The following is a 17,565-nucleotide window of genomic DNA, read 5'->3' as shown; positions in this document are numbered from 1 at the left end:
AAATAAAAAAAGTAAATATCAAAATTAATGGAATATTTACCTCAGGATAGTCACCATTCACATGTAAAACAGGTGCTGAAATCATCTTTGCAAGATCAGATGGATATCTTGATGATCTACCTCGCTCCGCAGGTGTTGTGAAACCTAACTGATTGTTAACAATTAAGTGGACAGTGCCTCCTACTTCAAAATGTGGCACTTTACACAACTGCAGAGTCTCTTGATTGACACCTTGACCACTAAATGCTGCATCGCCGTGAACCTTAAATAAAGACATAACAGAACTTCATCCTCACCACTCCAGAAATAAAATAATATTCCAAAGAGACATTAAAAACAACATATGAGTTAAGTAAAGAGGGTAAGCAATAATGAAAAGTGAAGGAGGTGAAAGAAAGTCAGATCAAATGCAGTTCTAAAATGAGAGACATGAAGCAGAAGCAAATGATATTTTAAAATTTATATACTTATTTTACTTAATAAGATCAGGATCTTCAAACAATCTCTTACAACTAACCATACATTCTAATAAAATCCTCTTTACAAATAACACTGTGTTAAACATAGATAGAAGCTAATGTACTCTTTCAGTAATATAAAAGTAGGAATAAGGATCATGAGGATAGCATTAGAATAATTACTTTGTGTACAGAGGCATTCAAACAATCATTCTTCTCACACTCCATACATGAATGGAATGGGAAGAAACCCTAATAATTGGTACAATGGGATGTACCATCTGCCATGCACCTCACAGCGGCTTGCAGAAGTATGGATGTGGATGTGGATGTAGTACTAGTAGCAGTAGTAATAATAGTAACAATAATAACAGGTAATAATAATACAATTTACAACTATATAAAGATGATGTAACTTACCAAACGAAAGCGTTGGCATGTTGATAGACACACAAACAACATGCCAACGCTTTCATTTGGTACGTTATATCATCTTTGTTTTTAGATATATTTTTCCCACGTGGAATGTTTCCCTCATATATATATATATATATATATATATATATATATATATATATATATATATATATATATATATATATATATGTTATAATAGAGGGAAACATTCCACGTAGGAAAAATATACCTAAAAACAAAGATGATGTGACTTACCAAATGAAAGTGCTGGCAAGTCGACAGACACACAAACGAACACAAACATACACACAAAATTCAAGCTTTCGCAACAAACTGTTGCCTCATCAGGAAAGAGGGAAGGAGAGGGAAAGACGAAAGGATGTGGGTTTTAAGGGAGAGGGTAAGGAGTCATTCCAATCCCGGGAGCAGAAAGACTTACCTTAAGGGGAAAAAAGGACAGGTATACACTCGCACACAAACACATATCCATCCACAAATATACAGACACAAGCAGACATATTTAAAGTTTGGGCAGAGATGTCAGTCGAGGCGGAAGTGAAGAGGCAAAGATGATGTTGATGTTGAATGACAGGTGAGGTATGAGTGGCGGCAACTTGAAATTAGCAGAGATTGAGGCCTGGTGGGTAACGGGAAGAGAGGATATATTGAAGAGCAAGTTCCCATCTCCGGAGTTCGGATAGGTTGGTGTTGGTGGGAAGTATCCAGATAACCCGGACGGTGTAAAACTGTGCCAAGATGTGCTGGCCGTGCACCAAGGCATGTTTAGCCACAGGATGATCCTCATTACCAACAAACACTGTCTGCCTGTGTCCATTCATGTGAATGGACAGTTTGTTGCTGGTCATTCCCACATAGAATGCATCACAGTGTAGGCAGGTCAGTTGGTAGATCACGTGGGTGCTTTCACACGTGGCTCTGCCTTTGATCGTGTACACCCTCCGGGTTACAGGACTGGAGTAGGTGGTGGTGGGAGGGTGCATGGGACAGGTTTTGCACCGGGGGCGGTTACAAGGATAGGAGCCAGAGGGTAGGGAAGGTAGTTTGGGGATTTCATAGGGATGAACTAAGAGGTTACGAAGGTTAGGTGGACGGCGGAAAGACACTCTTGGTGGAGTGGGGAGGATTTCATGAAGGATGGATCTCATTTCAGGGCAGGATTTGAGGAAGTTGTATCCCTGCTGGAGAGCCGCATTCAGAATCTGATCCAGTCCCGGAAAGTATCCTGTCACAAGTGAGGCACTTTTGTGGTTCTTCTGTGGGAGGTTCTGGGTTTGAGAGGATGAGGAAGTGGCTCTGGTTATTTGCTTCTGTACCAGGTCGGGAGGGTAGTTGCGGGATGCGAAAGCTGTTGTCAGATTGTTGGTGTAATGCTTCAGGGATTCCGGACTGGAGCAGATTCGTTTGCCACGAAGACCTAGGCTGTAGGGAAGGGACCATTTGATGTGGAATGGGTGGCAGCTGTCGTAATGGAGCTACTTCCTCAAATCCTGCCCTGAAATGAGATCCATCCTTCATGAAATCCTCCCCATTCCACCAAGAGTGTCTTTCCGCCGTCCACCTAACCTTCGTAACCTGTTAGTTCATCCCTATGAAATCCCCAAACCACCTTCCCTACCCTCTGGCTCCTATCCTTGTAACCGCCCCCGGTGCAAAACCTGTCCCATGCACCCTCCCACCACCACCTACTCCAGTCCTGTAACCCGGAGGGTGTACACGATCAAAGGCAGAGCCACGTGTGAAAGCACCCACGTGATCTACCAACTGACCTGCCTACACTGTGATGCATTCTATGTGGGAATGACCAGCAACAAACTGTCCATTCGCATGAATGGACACAGGCAGACAGTGTTTGTTGGTAATGAGGATCACCCTGTGGCTAAACATGCCTTGGTGCACGGCCAGCACATCTTGGCACAGTGTTACACCGTCCGGGTTATCTGGATACTTCCCACCAACACCAACCTATCCGAATTCCGGAGATGGGAACTTGCTCTTCAATATATCCTCTCTTCCCGTTACCCACCAGGCCTCCATCTCTGCTAATTTCAAGTTGCCGCCACTCATACCTCACCTGTCATTCAACATCAACATCATCTTTGCCTCTTCACTTCCGCCTCGACTGACATCTCTGCCCAAACTTTAAATATGTCTGCTTGTGTCTGTATATTTGTGGATGGATATGTGTGTGTGTGCGAGTGTATACCTGTCCTTTTTTCCCCCTAAGGTAAGTCTTTCCGCTCCCGGGATTGGAATGACTCCTTACCCTCTCCCTTAAAACCCACATCCTTTCGTCTTTCCCTCTCCTTCCCTCTTTCCTGATGAGGCAACAGTTTGTTGCGAAAGCTTGAATTTTGTGTGTATGTTTGTGTTCGTTTGTGTGTCTGTCGACCTGCCAGCACTTTCATTTGGTAAGTCACATCATCTTTGTTTTTAGATATATATAAAAACAAAGATGATGTGACTTACCAAATGAAAGTGCTGGCAGGTAGACAGACACACAAACAAACACAAACATACACACGATATTCCCCAAAACTCCCTGATCAATTTCAACCGAATTTTGCACACAAACAGCAAACTTCACAAGTATCAGCAATGTAGGGTTTATAACCTCCTAAGGCTCCAACAGGAGCCAAAATACTGGCAAAAGCATGTTTTTTCAGTCCCTACCAAATAGTCTGCCTGCATGACAGTCGTGTTGTGTGAAAATTGTATTGGACTGAATTGTCGACTTACTTTGCAGGGCAACCTATGCATCAGGTGCAAGAAATGACTTTCCAGCAAGTGACATTTAGGCTAACCTGCTAGAAACATATACCAAGTTTTGGCATTCACAGCCAGCTTCATTGACATGCTTTACAAGGCAGCCTATACATCAGAGGAAGAAGCGGCCGTGTTGTGGGAGTAGTATTGACTTTCTTTATAAACCCTTTCTGCAGGGACTACACATGCAGATGGGCAGGGCTAAGGGAGGATCGGGTCAAGGGGGCAGAATGTGCTGACAGAGAGAGAGAGTGGCAGGAGAGGCTGAACATAGAGGAGAGAGGAGGAGGAGGAGGTGGGTATGGAGAGGGTTCAGAAGAGATGGACAGAGAGAGGGGAGGAAGAGATGGACAGAGAGAGGTGGAGGAGGAGATGGACAGAGAGGGGGGAGGAGATGTAAAGAGAGAGGAGGAGGAGGAGATATCAGAGGGGGAGCAGTAGGTGGATGGGGATGGGGAGTGGGAGAGGAGGAGATGGATAGATGGATAGGGAGAGGCAGGCAGGAGGAGATAAAAGGGGAAAGGAGGCAGGGTGGAGAGGAGGAGATAGCAAGAGAGTAGTAGAAGGAGGTCAGAGAGAGGGAAGGGGGAGGATGACAAGGGCAAAAGGGGATAGAGGAGGAGATTGGCAGTGGGAGGGAGGAGAAAAATATGGTCAGAGAGAGGTGTGGGAAAGAGATGGGCTAAGAGAGGGGGAAGGAGGAGATGAAGAGACAGAGAGCAAAGGGATAAGGAGATAGACAAATAGAGGAGGGAGGATGAGATGGACATGGAGACATGGGAGGACAGATGTGTGCAATACACATGTTGAATGCATCTGTACTTAAATTTTTCTACTCCCTAATACTGTCCTTATGAGGACTTTTCAAAATTTACAAACAGTCAAGATTCAGCTGTATTCTTAAATTATTTGGTCTCTCTGTTGTGTTCCATGAATTGGTACCTCCTCTTCTGTCATATACACTCCTGGAAATGGAAAAAAGAACACATTGACACCGGTGTGTCAGACCCACCATACTTGCTCCGGACACTGCGAGAGGGCTGTACAAGCAATGATCACACGCACGGCACAGCGGACACACCAGGAACCGCGGTGTTGGCCGTCGAATGGTGCTAGCTGCGCAGCATTTGTGCACCGCCGCCGTCAGTGTCAGCCAGTTTGCCGTGGCATACGGAGCTCCATCGCAGTCTTTAACACTGGTAGCATGCCGCGACAGCGTGGACGTGAACCGTATGTGCAGTTGACGGACTTTGAGCGAGGGCGTATAGTGGGCATGCGGGAGGCCGGGTGGACGTACCGCCGAATTGCTCAACACGTGGGGCGTGAGGTCTCCACAGTACATCGATGTTGTCGCCAGTGGTCAGCGGAAGGTGCACGTGCCCGTCGACCTGGGACCGGACCGCAGCGACGCACGGATGCACGCCAAGACCGTAGGATCCTACGCAGTGCCGTAGGGGACTGCACCGCCACTTCCCAGCAAATTAGGGACACTGTTGCTCCTGGGGTATTGGCGAGGACCATTCGCAACCGTCTCCATGAACCTGGGCTATGGTCCTGCACACCGTTAGGCCGTCTTCCGCTCACGCCCCAACATCGTGCAGCCCGCCTCCAGTGGTGTCGCGACAGGCGTGAATGGAGGGACGAATGGAGACGTGTCGTCTTCAGCGATGAGAGTCGCTTCTGCCTTGGTGCCAATGATGGTCGTATGCGTGTTTGGCGCCGTGCAGGTAAGCGCCACAATCAGGACTGCATACGACCGAGGCACACAGGGCCAACACCCGGCATCATGGTGTGGGGAGCGATCTCCTACACTGGCCGTACACCACTGGTGATCGTCGAGGGGACATTGAATAGTGCATGGTACATCCAAACCGTCATCGAACCCATCGTTCTACCATTCCTAGACCGGCAAGGGAACTTGCTGTTCCAACAGGACAATGCACGTCCGCATGTATCCCGTGCCACCCAACGTGCTCTAGAAGGTGTAAGTCAACTACCCTGGCCAGCAAGATCTCCGGATCTGTCCCCCATTGAGCATGTTTGGGACTGGATGAAGCGTCGTCTCACGCGGTCTGCACGTCCAGCACGAACGCTGGTCCAACTGAGGCGCCAGGTGGAAATGGCATGGCAAGCCGTTCCACAGGACTACATCCAGCATCTCTACGATCGTCTCCATGGGAGAATAGCAGCCTGCATTGCTGCGAAAGGTGGATATACACTGTACTAGTGCCGACATTGTGCATGCTCTGTTGCCTGTGTCTATGTGCCTGTGGTTCTGTCAGTGTGATCATGTGATGTATCTGACCCCAGGAATGTGTCAATAAAGTTTCCCCTTCCTGGGACAATGAATTCACGGTGTTCTTATTTCAATTTCCAGGAGTGTATTATTAGTATAAATAATAGTATTTATAATAAAAGCTCCCTCCTAGGAGATGCCACCTTGTCACAAGCATCTTCAGTGCCAAGCATAGGGCTTGCATGTTGTGTCGAAGTCAAAAGCTGTACTGGCAGTAGCATAGCTACCGGGGGGGGGGGTCCCCCAAGCTGAAGTGGTCTTAATGGAGAAGCCAGACAAAGTGTATTCTACAATATAGTGCAGGAAGGCCTCTAGAGGTGCAGTAAAGCCAACTTCCCTAAAGGAGTAAACCCGATACAAATCTTAGTCCTCCAAGTTGGGGGTTGGGCAAGCGACTAACAACCACTTCCTGTAAAGCCAACTTCCTTAAAGGAGTAAACCCGATACAAATGTTGGTCCTCCAAGTTGGGGTTGGGCAAGCAACTAACAACCACTTCCTGTAAAAAAAATCCCTGTTCAGAAACCTCAAAGAGAAGAAGCCAGACTGATACATGGAAAATGACAGAGCACTCTTAAAGGGAAAGGCAAAGGCAACTGAAAAAGGAAAGCTGATGTGTTTATTGGAATGTGGAATGTAAGATCATTATACAGGGCGGGGGCCCTGAGGTCACTGCTAGAATAGCTTGATAAAACAAAAGAAGGCACATTGCACTACAGGAAATGTGATGGAATCAAAATAAAGTGCTTGCTATCAAGAGCTGGATAATTTTCTACCATGGCCCAGAGAGCAACCATGAATTTGGTATATAGTTCACAGTTAGACAAATATTTAAACATATAGTGGGTGGATTTAATGGAATAACATCAAGAAACTCACAAATGAGACTGAAAACCTGATTCGCAAACTATTCATTGATCAATGTATGTGCACCTACAGAAGTAGCAGATTATCAGGATAATGATGCCTTCTATGAGGACCTCAAGGGAGCCTATGATGCGTGCCCTAGGCATGATGATAAAATAATTGTTGGAGATCTCGGTGGACAGATTGGAAAAGAAGATCATTACCATCGAGCAATAGGAAAGCATAGTCTCCATGAATACCTAAGTGATAATGGACACAGAACTGTTAAGTTTGCACTATCACATAACATTGGTGTAGGAAGCACTCTGTTTCCACACAAAAGGATCCATAAAGAAACATGGTGTAGCCTTGATCAGCATACCTTCAATCAAAATGATCTTGTAATTACTGACAGCAGGCATTTCTCAAACTTACTAGATGTATGAACCTACAGAGGAGTTAAAGTGGATTCAGACCCCCACCTTTTAATTGAGAAACTAAGAGCTTGAATATCTAATGTAAGGAAAGCCAAACAAACATCTCAAAGAAACTATTTGGTACCAAAGTTAAAAAATAAAGAGATTGCTAAAGCATCCTCTGAGAAGCTTAGTAAGAATCTTGCACTATACACTTTTAGTGTAAGTGATACTCTGGATCAGGAATGGAGTGTTGCAGGGATGCAGTCATTAAGGTAGCAGAAGAAGTTCTAGGGAAAGAAGGAAAACCACCAAGGAATTCCTGGTTTTATGAAGATTGTAAGAAAATAAGTCATGAAAAAAACTTGGCTTTATAGGAAAATGCTTGATAAATAGCATACACATTTAGAAGTAAGAAATTATCAAGATAAAAGGAAAGAAGCGAAGAAACTGCATTGGAAGAAGAGAAGGAAATGGGAAAGAAAGCAGATTGAGGAGTTGGAGGCAATTGGAAAAACAAACAATGTCAGAAAATCCTATCAGAAAATTAATAGTGAAAAAAGAACATTTTGGCTATGTATTTATATATTTAAAAGTAAAAATGGTAAGTTACTAACTGATGACCAAGAGATATTGGAACATTGGGTAGTATATTTTAGTGAATTGTTGGATGCTACAGAGCCCCATATTGAAGAGATCATAATCCACACAGAAGCAGATGATGAGGCCATAGTCCCCCCCCCCCCCCCCCTATCTCTCTCTCTCTCTCAAGGAGAAGTAGACAAATCAATAGCCTGACTGAATAACAATAAAAGACCAGGGACTGATAATATAACATCAGAACTATTGAAAGGCCAAGTAGTTGAGTTAAATCACAAGATATACAAGATTTTATGCTTTATCTGGGAAAAGGAAGAGATGACAGAAGAATGGAATGTAGAGAGAGTGTGTTTGGTACACAAGAAAGGAGACATTTTTAAATGTGGCAACTACAGAGGCATAACACTCCTAAACATAACTTATAAAGAACTGTCAAATATCTTGTTTACTAGACTCTCACCTATAGCAGAAAACATTATTGGATATTATCAATGTGGATTCAGACCAGGAAAGTCAAATGTGAACCAGTTATTTACTCTATTTAATGTTGGCGTACACCATCTTTTCATTGGTTTCAAATCTGCATATGACACAATAAATCGGGCAAAACTTTATGATGCAATGTGGGAATTTCAGGTGCCTGAGGGACCAAAACAAGAAAAAATTGTCTGGTAAAGATGTGTTGCCAAATGCATACCTTAAGAGTTATGAGTACTTGTTCAGTGGAAGACGCCTGTACCACAATAGCAAAGATGAAGAAGTGCTCATAGCTCTTAGGTATGCATTTTAGAGCCCATGTTTAATAGTCTATTTCTTCTCTGAATGCTTATTTCCGTCATATCGCTGAATACTGACTGTTCAAACTGGGACACCATACAGTAAGATATGAGACAAATCAGTTGAGGGATCGTATGACGGATAAACATTTATTGACGATATTATAGGTACATATATTATAAATAATTAACATTGGGATGCTTATAATTAGTTTACAATACATAATAGTCCTTTTTCTTCGAATTAAATGAGTGTAAGCTCCAGAACAAGACAGAGTATCTATTTAAACAAAAAATTTGATTAGACAATATGGCTCTGAAATACACTGCCATTACACATTACTGTAAAATTTTAGACAGTTTATAATATACACTCCTGGAAATTGAAATAAGAACACCGTGAATTCATTGTCCCAGGAAGGGGAAACTTTATTGACACATTCCTGGGGTCAGATACATCACATGATCACACTGACAGAACCACAGGCACATAGACACAGGCAACAGAGCATGCACAATGTCGGCACTAGTACAGTGTATATCCACCTTTCGCAGCAATGCAGGCTGCTATTCTCCCATGGAGACGATCGTAGAGATGCTGGATGTAGTCCTGTGGAACGGCTTGCCATGCCATTTCCACCTGGCGCCTCAGTTGGACCAGCGTTCGTGCTGGACGTGCAGACCGCGTGAGACGACGCTTCATCCAGTCCCAAACATGCTCAATGGGGGACAGATCCGGAGATCTTGCTGGCCAGGGTAGTTGACTTACACCTTCTAGAGCACGTTGGGTGGCACGGGATACATGCGGACGTGCATTGTCCTGTTGGAACAGCAAGTTCCCTTGCCGGTCTAGGAATGGTAGAACGATGGGTTCGATGATGGTTTGGATGTACCGTGCACTATTCAGTGTCCCCTCGATGATCACCAGTGGTGTACGGCCAGTGTAGGAGATCGCTCCCCACACCATGATGCCGGGTGTCGGCCCTGTGTGCCTCGGTCGTATGCAGTCCTGATTGTGGCACTCACCTGCACGGCGCCAAACACGCATACGACCATCATTGGCACCAAGGCAGAAGCGACTCTCATCGCTGAAGACGACACATCTCCATTCGTCCCTCCATTCACGCCTGTCGTGACACCACTGGAGGCGGGCTGCACGATGTTGGGGCGTGAGCGGAAGACGGCCTAACGGTGTGCGGAACCGTAGCCCAGCTTCATGGAGACGGTTGCGAATGGTCCTCGCCGATACCCCAGGAGCAACAGTGTCCATAATTTGCTGGGAAGTGGCAGTGCGGTCCCCTACGGCACTGCGTAGGATCCTACGGTCTTGGCGTGCATCCGTGCGTCGCTGCGGTCCGGTCCCAGGTCGATGGGCACGTGCACCTTCCGCCGACCACTGGCGACAACATCGATGTACTGTGGAGACCTCACGCCCCACGTGTTGAGCAATATCGGCGGTACGTCCACCCGGCCTCCCGCATGCCCACTATACGCCCTCGCTCAAAGTCCGTCAACTGCACATACGGTTCACGTCCACGCTGTCGCGGCATGCTACCAGTGTTAAAGACTGCGATGGAGCTCCGTATGCCACGGCAAACTGGCTGACACTGACGGCGGCGGTGCACAAATGCTGCGCAGCTAGCGCCATTCGACGGCCAACACCGCGGTTCCTGGTGTGTCCGCTGTGCCGTGCATGTGATCATTGCTTGTACAGCCCTCTCGCAGTGTCCGGAGCAAGTATGGTGGGTCTGACACACCGGTGTCAATGTGTTCTTTTTTCCATTTCCAGGAGTGTATTTAACATACATAAGGGTTGATCTGTGAGAGATTCTTATAAGCCATGGATGCAGATGTCACGTAAATATACGTTCAGTCTGATTATAAGACTTTATGTAATATCTAAAGATTTAGTTTTTGGGGGCAACTGGATGTAAACTGTGCAACCATAATGTGATATTTTTCTGTGACTGAGGCTAGTTTATACTTTTTTTTTTAAATCTTAGATATCTTCAGTTCTGTGGAAAAAGTCTGGAAATTTGTTGCATATTCTTTAAAACGTTGGAGACCAAGCCTGAGCATAGCTCGGGCTGTAAGTTTGTCTTAAAAAGACTGTAACCGAATATTGGTCAGGCCATGATTTTCTGAATGTGTGAGCCACTTACTGTTCATAAACTGGACTTATTTCATATGAGAGCAATGTACTGACACCTTGTGACATGTTCCTTGACTGGTTCTGCCTTCTGTTGTCAGTTTCTAGAATTATTTTGAAAGAAACTTTAGCAAGTGTAACAGCTACTGTTATGAATCCCTGAGTTAATATGATCACACTGACATAATTTTGACCATGTACTCATTAGGTTTTACAGTTTGCCATAATTCTGCTACAAATACGTAATGCTTGTTGAGTGAGCAAGGAATTTTGGAAGCTCAGGAGGAAGAAAAGTGGAATAAAATTTCAGCCTGTAGACTTAAATTAATATTGCATTGAATAGGTCTGTGAGTGCTGTGCATTTGTAGCAGAGTTGAAAACATGCAGGATAGCAGTTCTGACAGTATCCATGGCACACTAAAAAACGTTTTAAATTTGATTACGAAACTAGAGAGAACTCTAATAAGACTTTGTTCAATTATTTGAGATGATTTCAAAATCCAATTTAGATAGTGCTAATTGATAGTACTTAAGAGTTATTGATCTCAAGCTTTATCTAGTTCCAATGTTACAAAATTTAGTTGTCTCACTGTGTGTTGTGCAGTTGTTTTCAGTGTGTTAGTGTTCATATAGCAGCTGCCCTTTTGAGTTTTGTGGCACAGTTTAACAGTATTGCTTTTGCCGTCTTTAAAGACATCCCTGCAAGTTCTTACTTTGCCTTGTTTATATTATTTTGAGTGTCTCAGTTTTATGAGTGTAGAGTTATGCTACCTACAGCACCATGGCCAGTAGTTTAATCTGTTATTGCAGCCTTCTGACTACACTGTTGTGTGTGTGTGTGTGTGTGTGTGTGTGTGTGTGTGTGTGCGCCCGTGCACGCGTGAGAGGGAGGAGAGGAGAGAGTTAGTGAGTGAGTGTGAGAGTGAGAGAGAGAGAGAGAGAGAGAGCACCCGCCATGGTTGACAGACTCAGGCTACTAGTCTAAATCATACTGCTTTTGAGGAATCTCTGGCTAAAGCTGTGCCATTTCTGGTACCACCAGAATCTTCTGGAAACCCCAAAAACACTGTACCTTCCAATGCAACAACTGACAGGTTTGTCCTCAGCTAGTGATGCATAGTAGGCAATGCTGGGTTCATGTACCTCTCGGTGGAGACAAGTAAGGGAACTGAAGTGCAGGTGTCTCCTTAAATGTTAGAAAATGTACAAGCTATTAACCAGTTCTGATATCATATCTGATCCAACATAGAAGCCTCAACTGTTGGTACAATAGGTGATTTATAGCCATGTCCAGATAAGTGCAGAGGGTGGCTATGCTGGTCATTGAGAGTCCAATGTTTTGCTTAAAAGGTAATTTTTAAGCTCAGTCTTAAATTTTACTTCATCTATTATTTCCTTTATGTACACTGGCAGAGCAGTGTAAAGTTTTATTCCAAAATAACTTACATGCTTTTGGTTTGTGTTGTTCTTATTCTTTCTACATACAAATTCTTATGACTTCTATTATTATAATTGTGGCAGTCCTCATTTGTACGTAGATTTTTCATATGTGTTATTGTACACAGAATGCTTATAAATATATACAGTGATGGTATTGTGAGTATTTGTAGTTGTTTGAAAATGGACCTACAATGAGTTCTTGGAGAATTATGTCCTATGATTCGTATAGCACTTTTCTGAAATTTGAAGATATCTATTAAGCTTGATTTAGTTTTACCCCAGAACACTATGCTGTAAGACACGATGGATTGAAAGTAAGCAAATTACACTAGTCTAGTACAGTCTGTGCTGCATACTCTAGATAATATCCTCAATGAAAAACATGCCGAATTGAGCCTGGAATCCCTGCCAGGAATCGAACCTGGGCCCCTAGTGTGGTAGGCGGAAACGCTACTGCTACGCTACAGGGGTGGACATGAAGTACATATATATATCATGTATGCAAAGGAATGGGGTACCTATTAAGAGGTATATTAATATAAAAGCATTTTACAGGGATTTGATTCTTTGAGGTGATAAAAATGAACTGTGATACTTTTAAAATATCCTAAAGTTGGCATTCTCATATGTGCATTTGTTTTTACCTGAATAGGCTTTATTTAAAAGTTGATCACTGTGGGGGATTACAATAGCCTGACAAGTGAGAGTCATGCATCTGCATTGTTTCCATACTTACTCATGGAGATTAATTACGTTTTTAATAGATGGTTTGTCTGGCGACAGCTGCACATTACTGCTGGTGTACTGGTGAAAAGCTTTGCACTGATGCAACAAAACAAGGAATTCCCATCACCAGAAACCAATGAGTAGCATAGAGCTATGACAAAAGTCATTTACACACACGCACACACACACACACACACACACACACACACACACACACACACAAGCACATACACAGGTATGAAACACTTGTAGGGATGTTGTAGGGCAGGTTGTACTGAAGTATAAATGTTAAGAAAAAAGATTCAATACGTTGTACACTTTCCGAGTTATTCAGCATTCAAATTAGCCAGTTGGGGCATCATGTGCTCATATTCAAGGTGCCTGTCAGGGGTGGTGTTGCCCAAAGAGTGATTTGTTTGGTTAGTTAATACTTGGATTTGCATGCACAACAACCTGATTGGCTCCTTCAATGTTAAATAACGTGGAAATGGCGCAACATATCGAATTTTATTCTTAACATTTATGTCTCAGTACAACCTCCCATGCAACATGCCTACATGTGTTAGACATTTTTGACCATCCTGTGTGTGTATGTATGTGTGTGTGTTTTTAGTACAAGTAGATGTAGATGCAAAGTGATACAACTACAGCATGGACAGATTTATATGATATATGCACATCAGAATGATACAGTATAAGTCATGTAAATATCAGTAAGTTTATTTCTTGGATTAGATGTTGGGTTTAAGCAATAAACATGCTGACACACACATCACTACCAAATGATACACACATTTTGCACAACACAACTTGGCAACTTAGTCTACTAAGAAGAATATTAGATACTGTCCTTGGTGCTACTTTGTATCACATACAGTAGGTTAATGTGGTACAGAGTGGTAGTGTGACAATATGAGTGACTTGGACAGATAGTTTAGTGCAGAATCGAGGTGAGCAGTAGATTGTATCACATACAGTAGGTTAATGTGGTACAGAGTGGTGGTGTGACAATACGAGTGGCTTGGACAGATAGTTTAGCGCAGAATCGAGGTGAGCAGTAGATAGCCAGCTTGTTTCTCAGTATGGTCAGGCAAGATGAGTCGGGAGAGTTGTGTTGACAGAGTGTGGCACTGGGAAAATTCCAAGGCTAGCAAACCTGGTAGGAGAAGTCCCATGAATGACAAGATAGCCCGGCATGCTCTATTGAAATCACCGAATATTTGCTAAAATAGTCAAAACTGCCTACAGCTACAGAGAGTATATGGGAAACATTGAAATTGGCAGAACTCCTGGAACTCAGCAAAATTGTCATCATATTTTTATGACATCATGTTTAGATGTTAGAATAGTTTAAATGTTTATTTACTTATAACAAAGTAACAACCATTTGTATACACATTATTAATACATATGACACACAAATGGATAGCTATCAGCTTCAGCTACATGACGAGCAAGTGTGATTGTGCGATATGCACAAAACTAAATTGCTGAACAAATTATTTTTCTGCAAAAATGAAGAATTCCCCACATGCTTAATATCAATTAGCTTCAGGATGTTGACACTGAAGAAGGGAATATGATATAATAATCTGTATAAATAGAATCTGTAAAATTCTGTAAGACTTAAGAAAAGTTTGGATCACATGGTGCCACAATGACGGATAGAGCACTGAAATTCACTTGACTAGATTCCGTGACTTTCTCTCAGTACAAATGCAGATTAATACATTGAAAACATAAAATACAGGTATTTAGATAAGGGACAAGATGTACATATATGTAGACTTATGGATATGTGTATTAAATGTGGATAATGTATACAAATCAATGTAGAAATGTATTATTTCGATAAAGTGGCCCAGGGACTGCAATTATTGGTCATGAGACTGAGTTCTGGAATAAGAGAGTAAAGCAGACCTTGCGGTCTTTCATAGTGTTGTCTTAGTGAATTAGTTTGGTAAGACTGGTACGTTGTCAATCCATGTGTGTTAAATTTGCTCACAGTACTGTTTGCTGAGCGTGATTTCTATGTCGTCGCACGGAAAGTATAGTATTATGTGAATGAGCAGACCTGAGAACTGTGACTGAATTACTTTATGGATTTAGTGAGCTTTCTGTGGTACTTTTGAGAACATTGCAAATTATTAGAAGTATGATTTATGTGTTGTGAACTAAGAATTTTAATATGTTGCTCTGCTTGCTTTGTTTGGCCTGTTGATAAATTCATTTAGAATTGTATGTAAAACTTTTCATACTTGATTTTTATTCTTTTACTTGTAATAAATTTATGAACTGAATCGTTTGGGACCCATAACACATTTAATTTTTTTATTTATCAATCTGATTTTAAATGTGTTACGATAAACCTATGCTTAATTGTATTAATATTTCACCACATATTATGGTAAGCCAAGTAAATGATTAATAGTTATTTGGGCCAAAGGGCAGCAGTACACAGTAAATGCTCAGATATAGTTGCACCAGAATTATTATAGGTTGTGTGCTCGCCTGATCACTACATATTGCTAATGTTATGACCTCAGTGAGCATGCAGTTGGTTTTCTGGTTTGCTCATCTGAAATAATACCCATTGAGCTACAGACTAACCCCTATGTATTACAATCAGCAAGTGGTGGAGCACATCTAATAACCATTATTCATGACCCAGGAGGATCATCTGAAACTTACAACGGAATACGCACTTCTTAAGTATTCTTTAATGACATCATAAACTACAGTTTGCATTCAAATTTGCGTGTTATTTTAATATAAGTTCCCATTCTTTGAAGAATGTCCAGAGTGAGCTCTTCTACATAATATATGCTTTATATGCATAAATGATTTAGTTGAAGTTGAAAGTGTGTGAGATGACAGCAATCGACCTGGAACTATTTTATGTAAGGAGAAATTCCCCCTGTTTAAAATTAAGCACTGGACAATTTTCTAGCCTACTGTTGGAAAGTTTGGTGTTTGAGAGGATTTACCATAGTGAACACACACAGGATCTGAGAGTGCTGTAAAACTCCAGTGAGAAATGAGATATTACCTGTGTGTCACTTAGCTGTGAGTACCCATTACAGCTACAAGGAGCTTAGTGTACTGAGTAAAATGGTTTCCATGTAGGAAACATTACCTGTATGTAAATGACTGGCCACATAAACAGCCAGTTACAGATGCGTTAACACTGGCCTACTGTACTGACCTGGAGCTGAAAGTGCTTAGTGGTGCAGATACGATGGTGTGGTTTTAAATGTCTGCCTACGTAGGTTATAGTCAATGTGTGGAATGGTTCAAGGTTCAAGGTTCAAGGTTGCCAGAGGTGGAGGCTCAACACTCTTATGGATGACAGGAGAAGGCAGCAGGGCTTCTTTGACGAGTTCCACAAAGGAGCACTTAGCACCCAACTTCACTTGACATTGCTATCATAGTTGACGCATCTGCTGCTGTTTTGGAGGCCCCATCCCAAATTACAGGCTCCTTCCACTTGTAATGGATGTCATGGATTAGATGGGTACTAGTGTTGAAAGCAAACTGGGTGCTATTTGCTGTACCACATAAAGGAAGGGACTGCCACCACCTCATCAAACAACCCTCGCAACTTCAAAAACTTCCTGGAAAGACATTTTACTAACTGGTCTTATGGTTCAGAACTGCATTTACGTAAGCTGCCATATTTGCTGAGGATACATAATCCATAAAACATATTGGAAGCAGTGATTCATTATTCCTTAAGTAGTTGTAAATTACTGATTCTGTCCCTATTGAATATCTTCTTCTTAGCAGGGAATGATATTAGAGCAAGGGAACTGACTGGTTTCATCTCACCGAAATCAGTGCTATGAAAGCATCACAAGTAACTGAGCTTTCTGACTACATAGAACTGTGACCAGAATAAGTTCAATCAATGGACTTAACTGCTTCAGTTTTCTTTTACTTTGTCAATTATGTCACTGCTGTAGCTTTTTACTGCAACATTAATTATTAATTCCTTCATTAATATTTCAGTAATAGTACTAATAAGAAACTTTTCATTCCCGTGTATGTGGATTTGACTTCTTCCACAATGTCCGGAATCACCTTTCAGCATTGTTGCCCAAAACATTGTGTTCAGAGCTCAGTTTAATGTTGAGTAGTGGTATGAAAGTAAAAAGTTTTACTTTGCAAAGAATTAGTTTCATCCATGAAGACAAAATGTGAGGAAGAGTGGGAGAGGCTGCAGAGAAAGTGGAAGCAGTTGCAGCTTGGTCTGTTGCAGTGGCAGAGAGTTAGTAAATTAGTTAGTTAGTTTAATGTGCCTTGAATCACAACCACCAGAAATTGTTATAATGTGAAGTGAATCATTTTACATTCAAATCACAAACTGATTTGTAAATAAGGCTAATTGCTGAATATTCACATTTTCAAATTTTACCTTGCTGCCTGTCAGACATTTATTATCACTAGGCAAGTTATCAAATATTTTAGTTGGAATATAGTGCATCCCTTTTTGTGCTAAGAACAACCTCAATCTGGAATAATGAATGTCATTTTTTCTGGTATTGTACATCATTGATCCTTTTGAACTGCAGTAGACTATTTACAAAAAACTTCATGAGGGTGTAAATATACTGTGAAGAAATACACACATCAAAAAATGTTTTGCATCAGCCCGGTCCT

The 17,565-nt window shown here is 42.2% G+C and overlaps 1 protein-coding gene across 1 annotated transcript in view; it reads right to left on the bottom strand.

Annotated features, from left to right (window-relative positions):
* The window catches only part of LOC126260926 (probable 2-oxoglutarate dehydrogenase E1 component DHKTD1 homolog, mitochondrial), a 322,465-nt gene that overhangs the window by 157,526 nt on the left and 147,374 nt on the right, over positions 1 to 17,565 (bottom strand). The window contains exon 8 of the mRNA XM_049958422.1: positions 41 to 262. Within this exon, the coding sequence (XP_049814379.1) occupies positions 41 to 262 (222 nt within the window). The remainder of the gene's footprint in view (positions 1 to 40; positions 263 to 17,565) is intronic.

This window comes from Schistocerca nitens, chromosome 5 (genome assembly GCF_023898315.1).
Source record: "Schistocerca nitens isolate TAMUIC-IGC-003100 chromosome 5, iqSchNite1.1, whole genome shotgun sequence".
Lineage (NCBI taxonomy): Eukaryota > Metazoa > Arthropoda > Insecta > Orthoptera > Acrididae > Schistocerca > Schistocerca nitens.
This window is presented reverse-complemented; position numbering and strand designations above follow the sequence as displayed.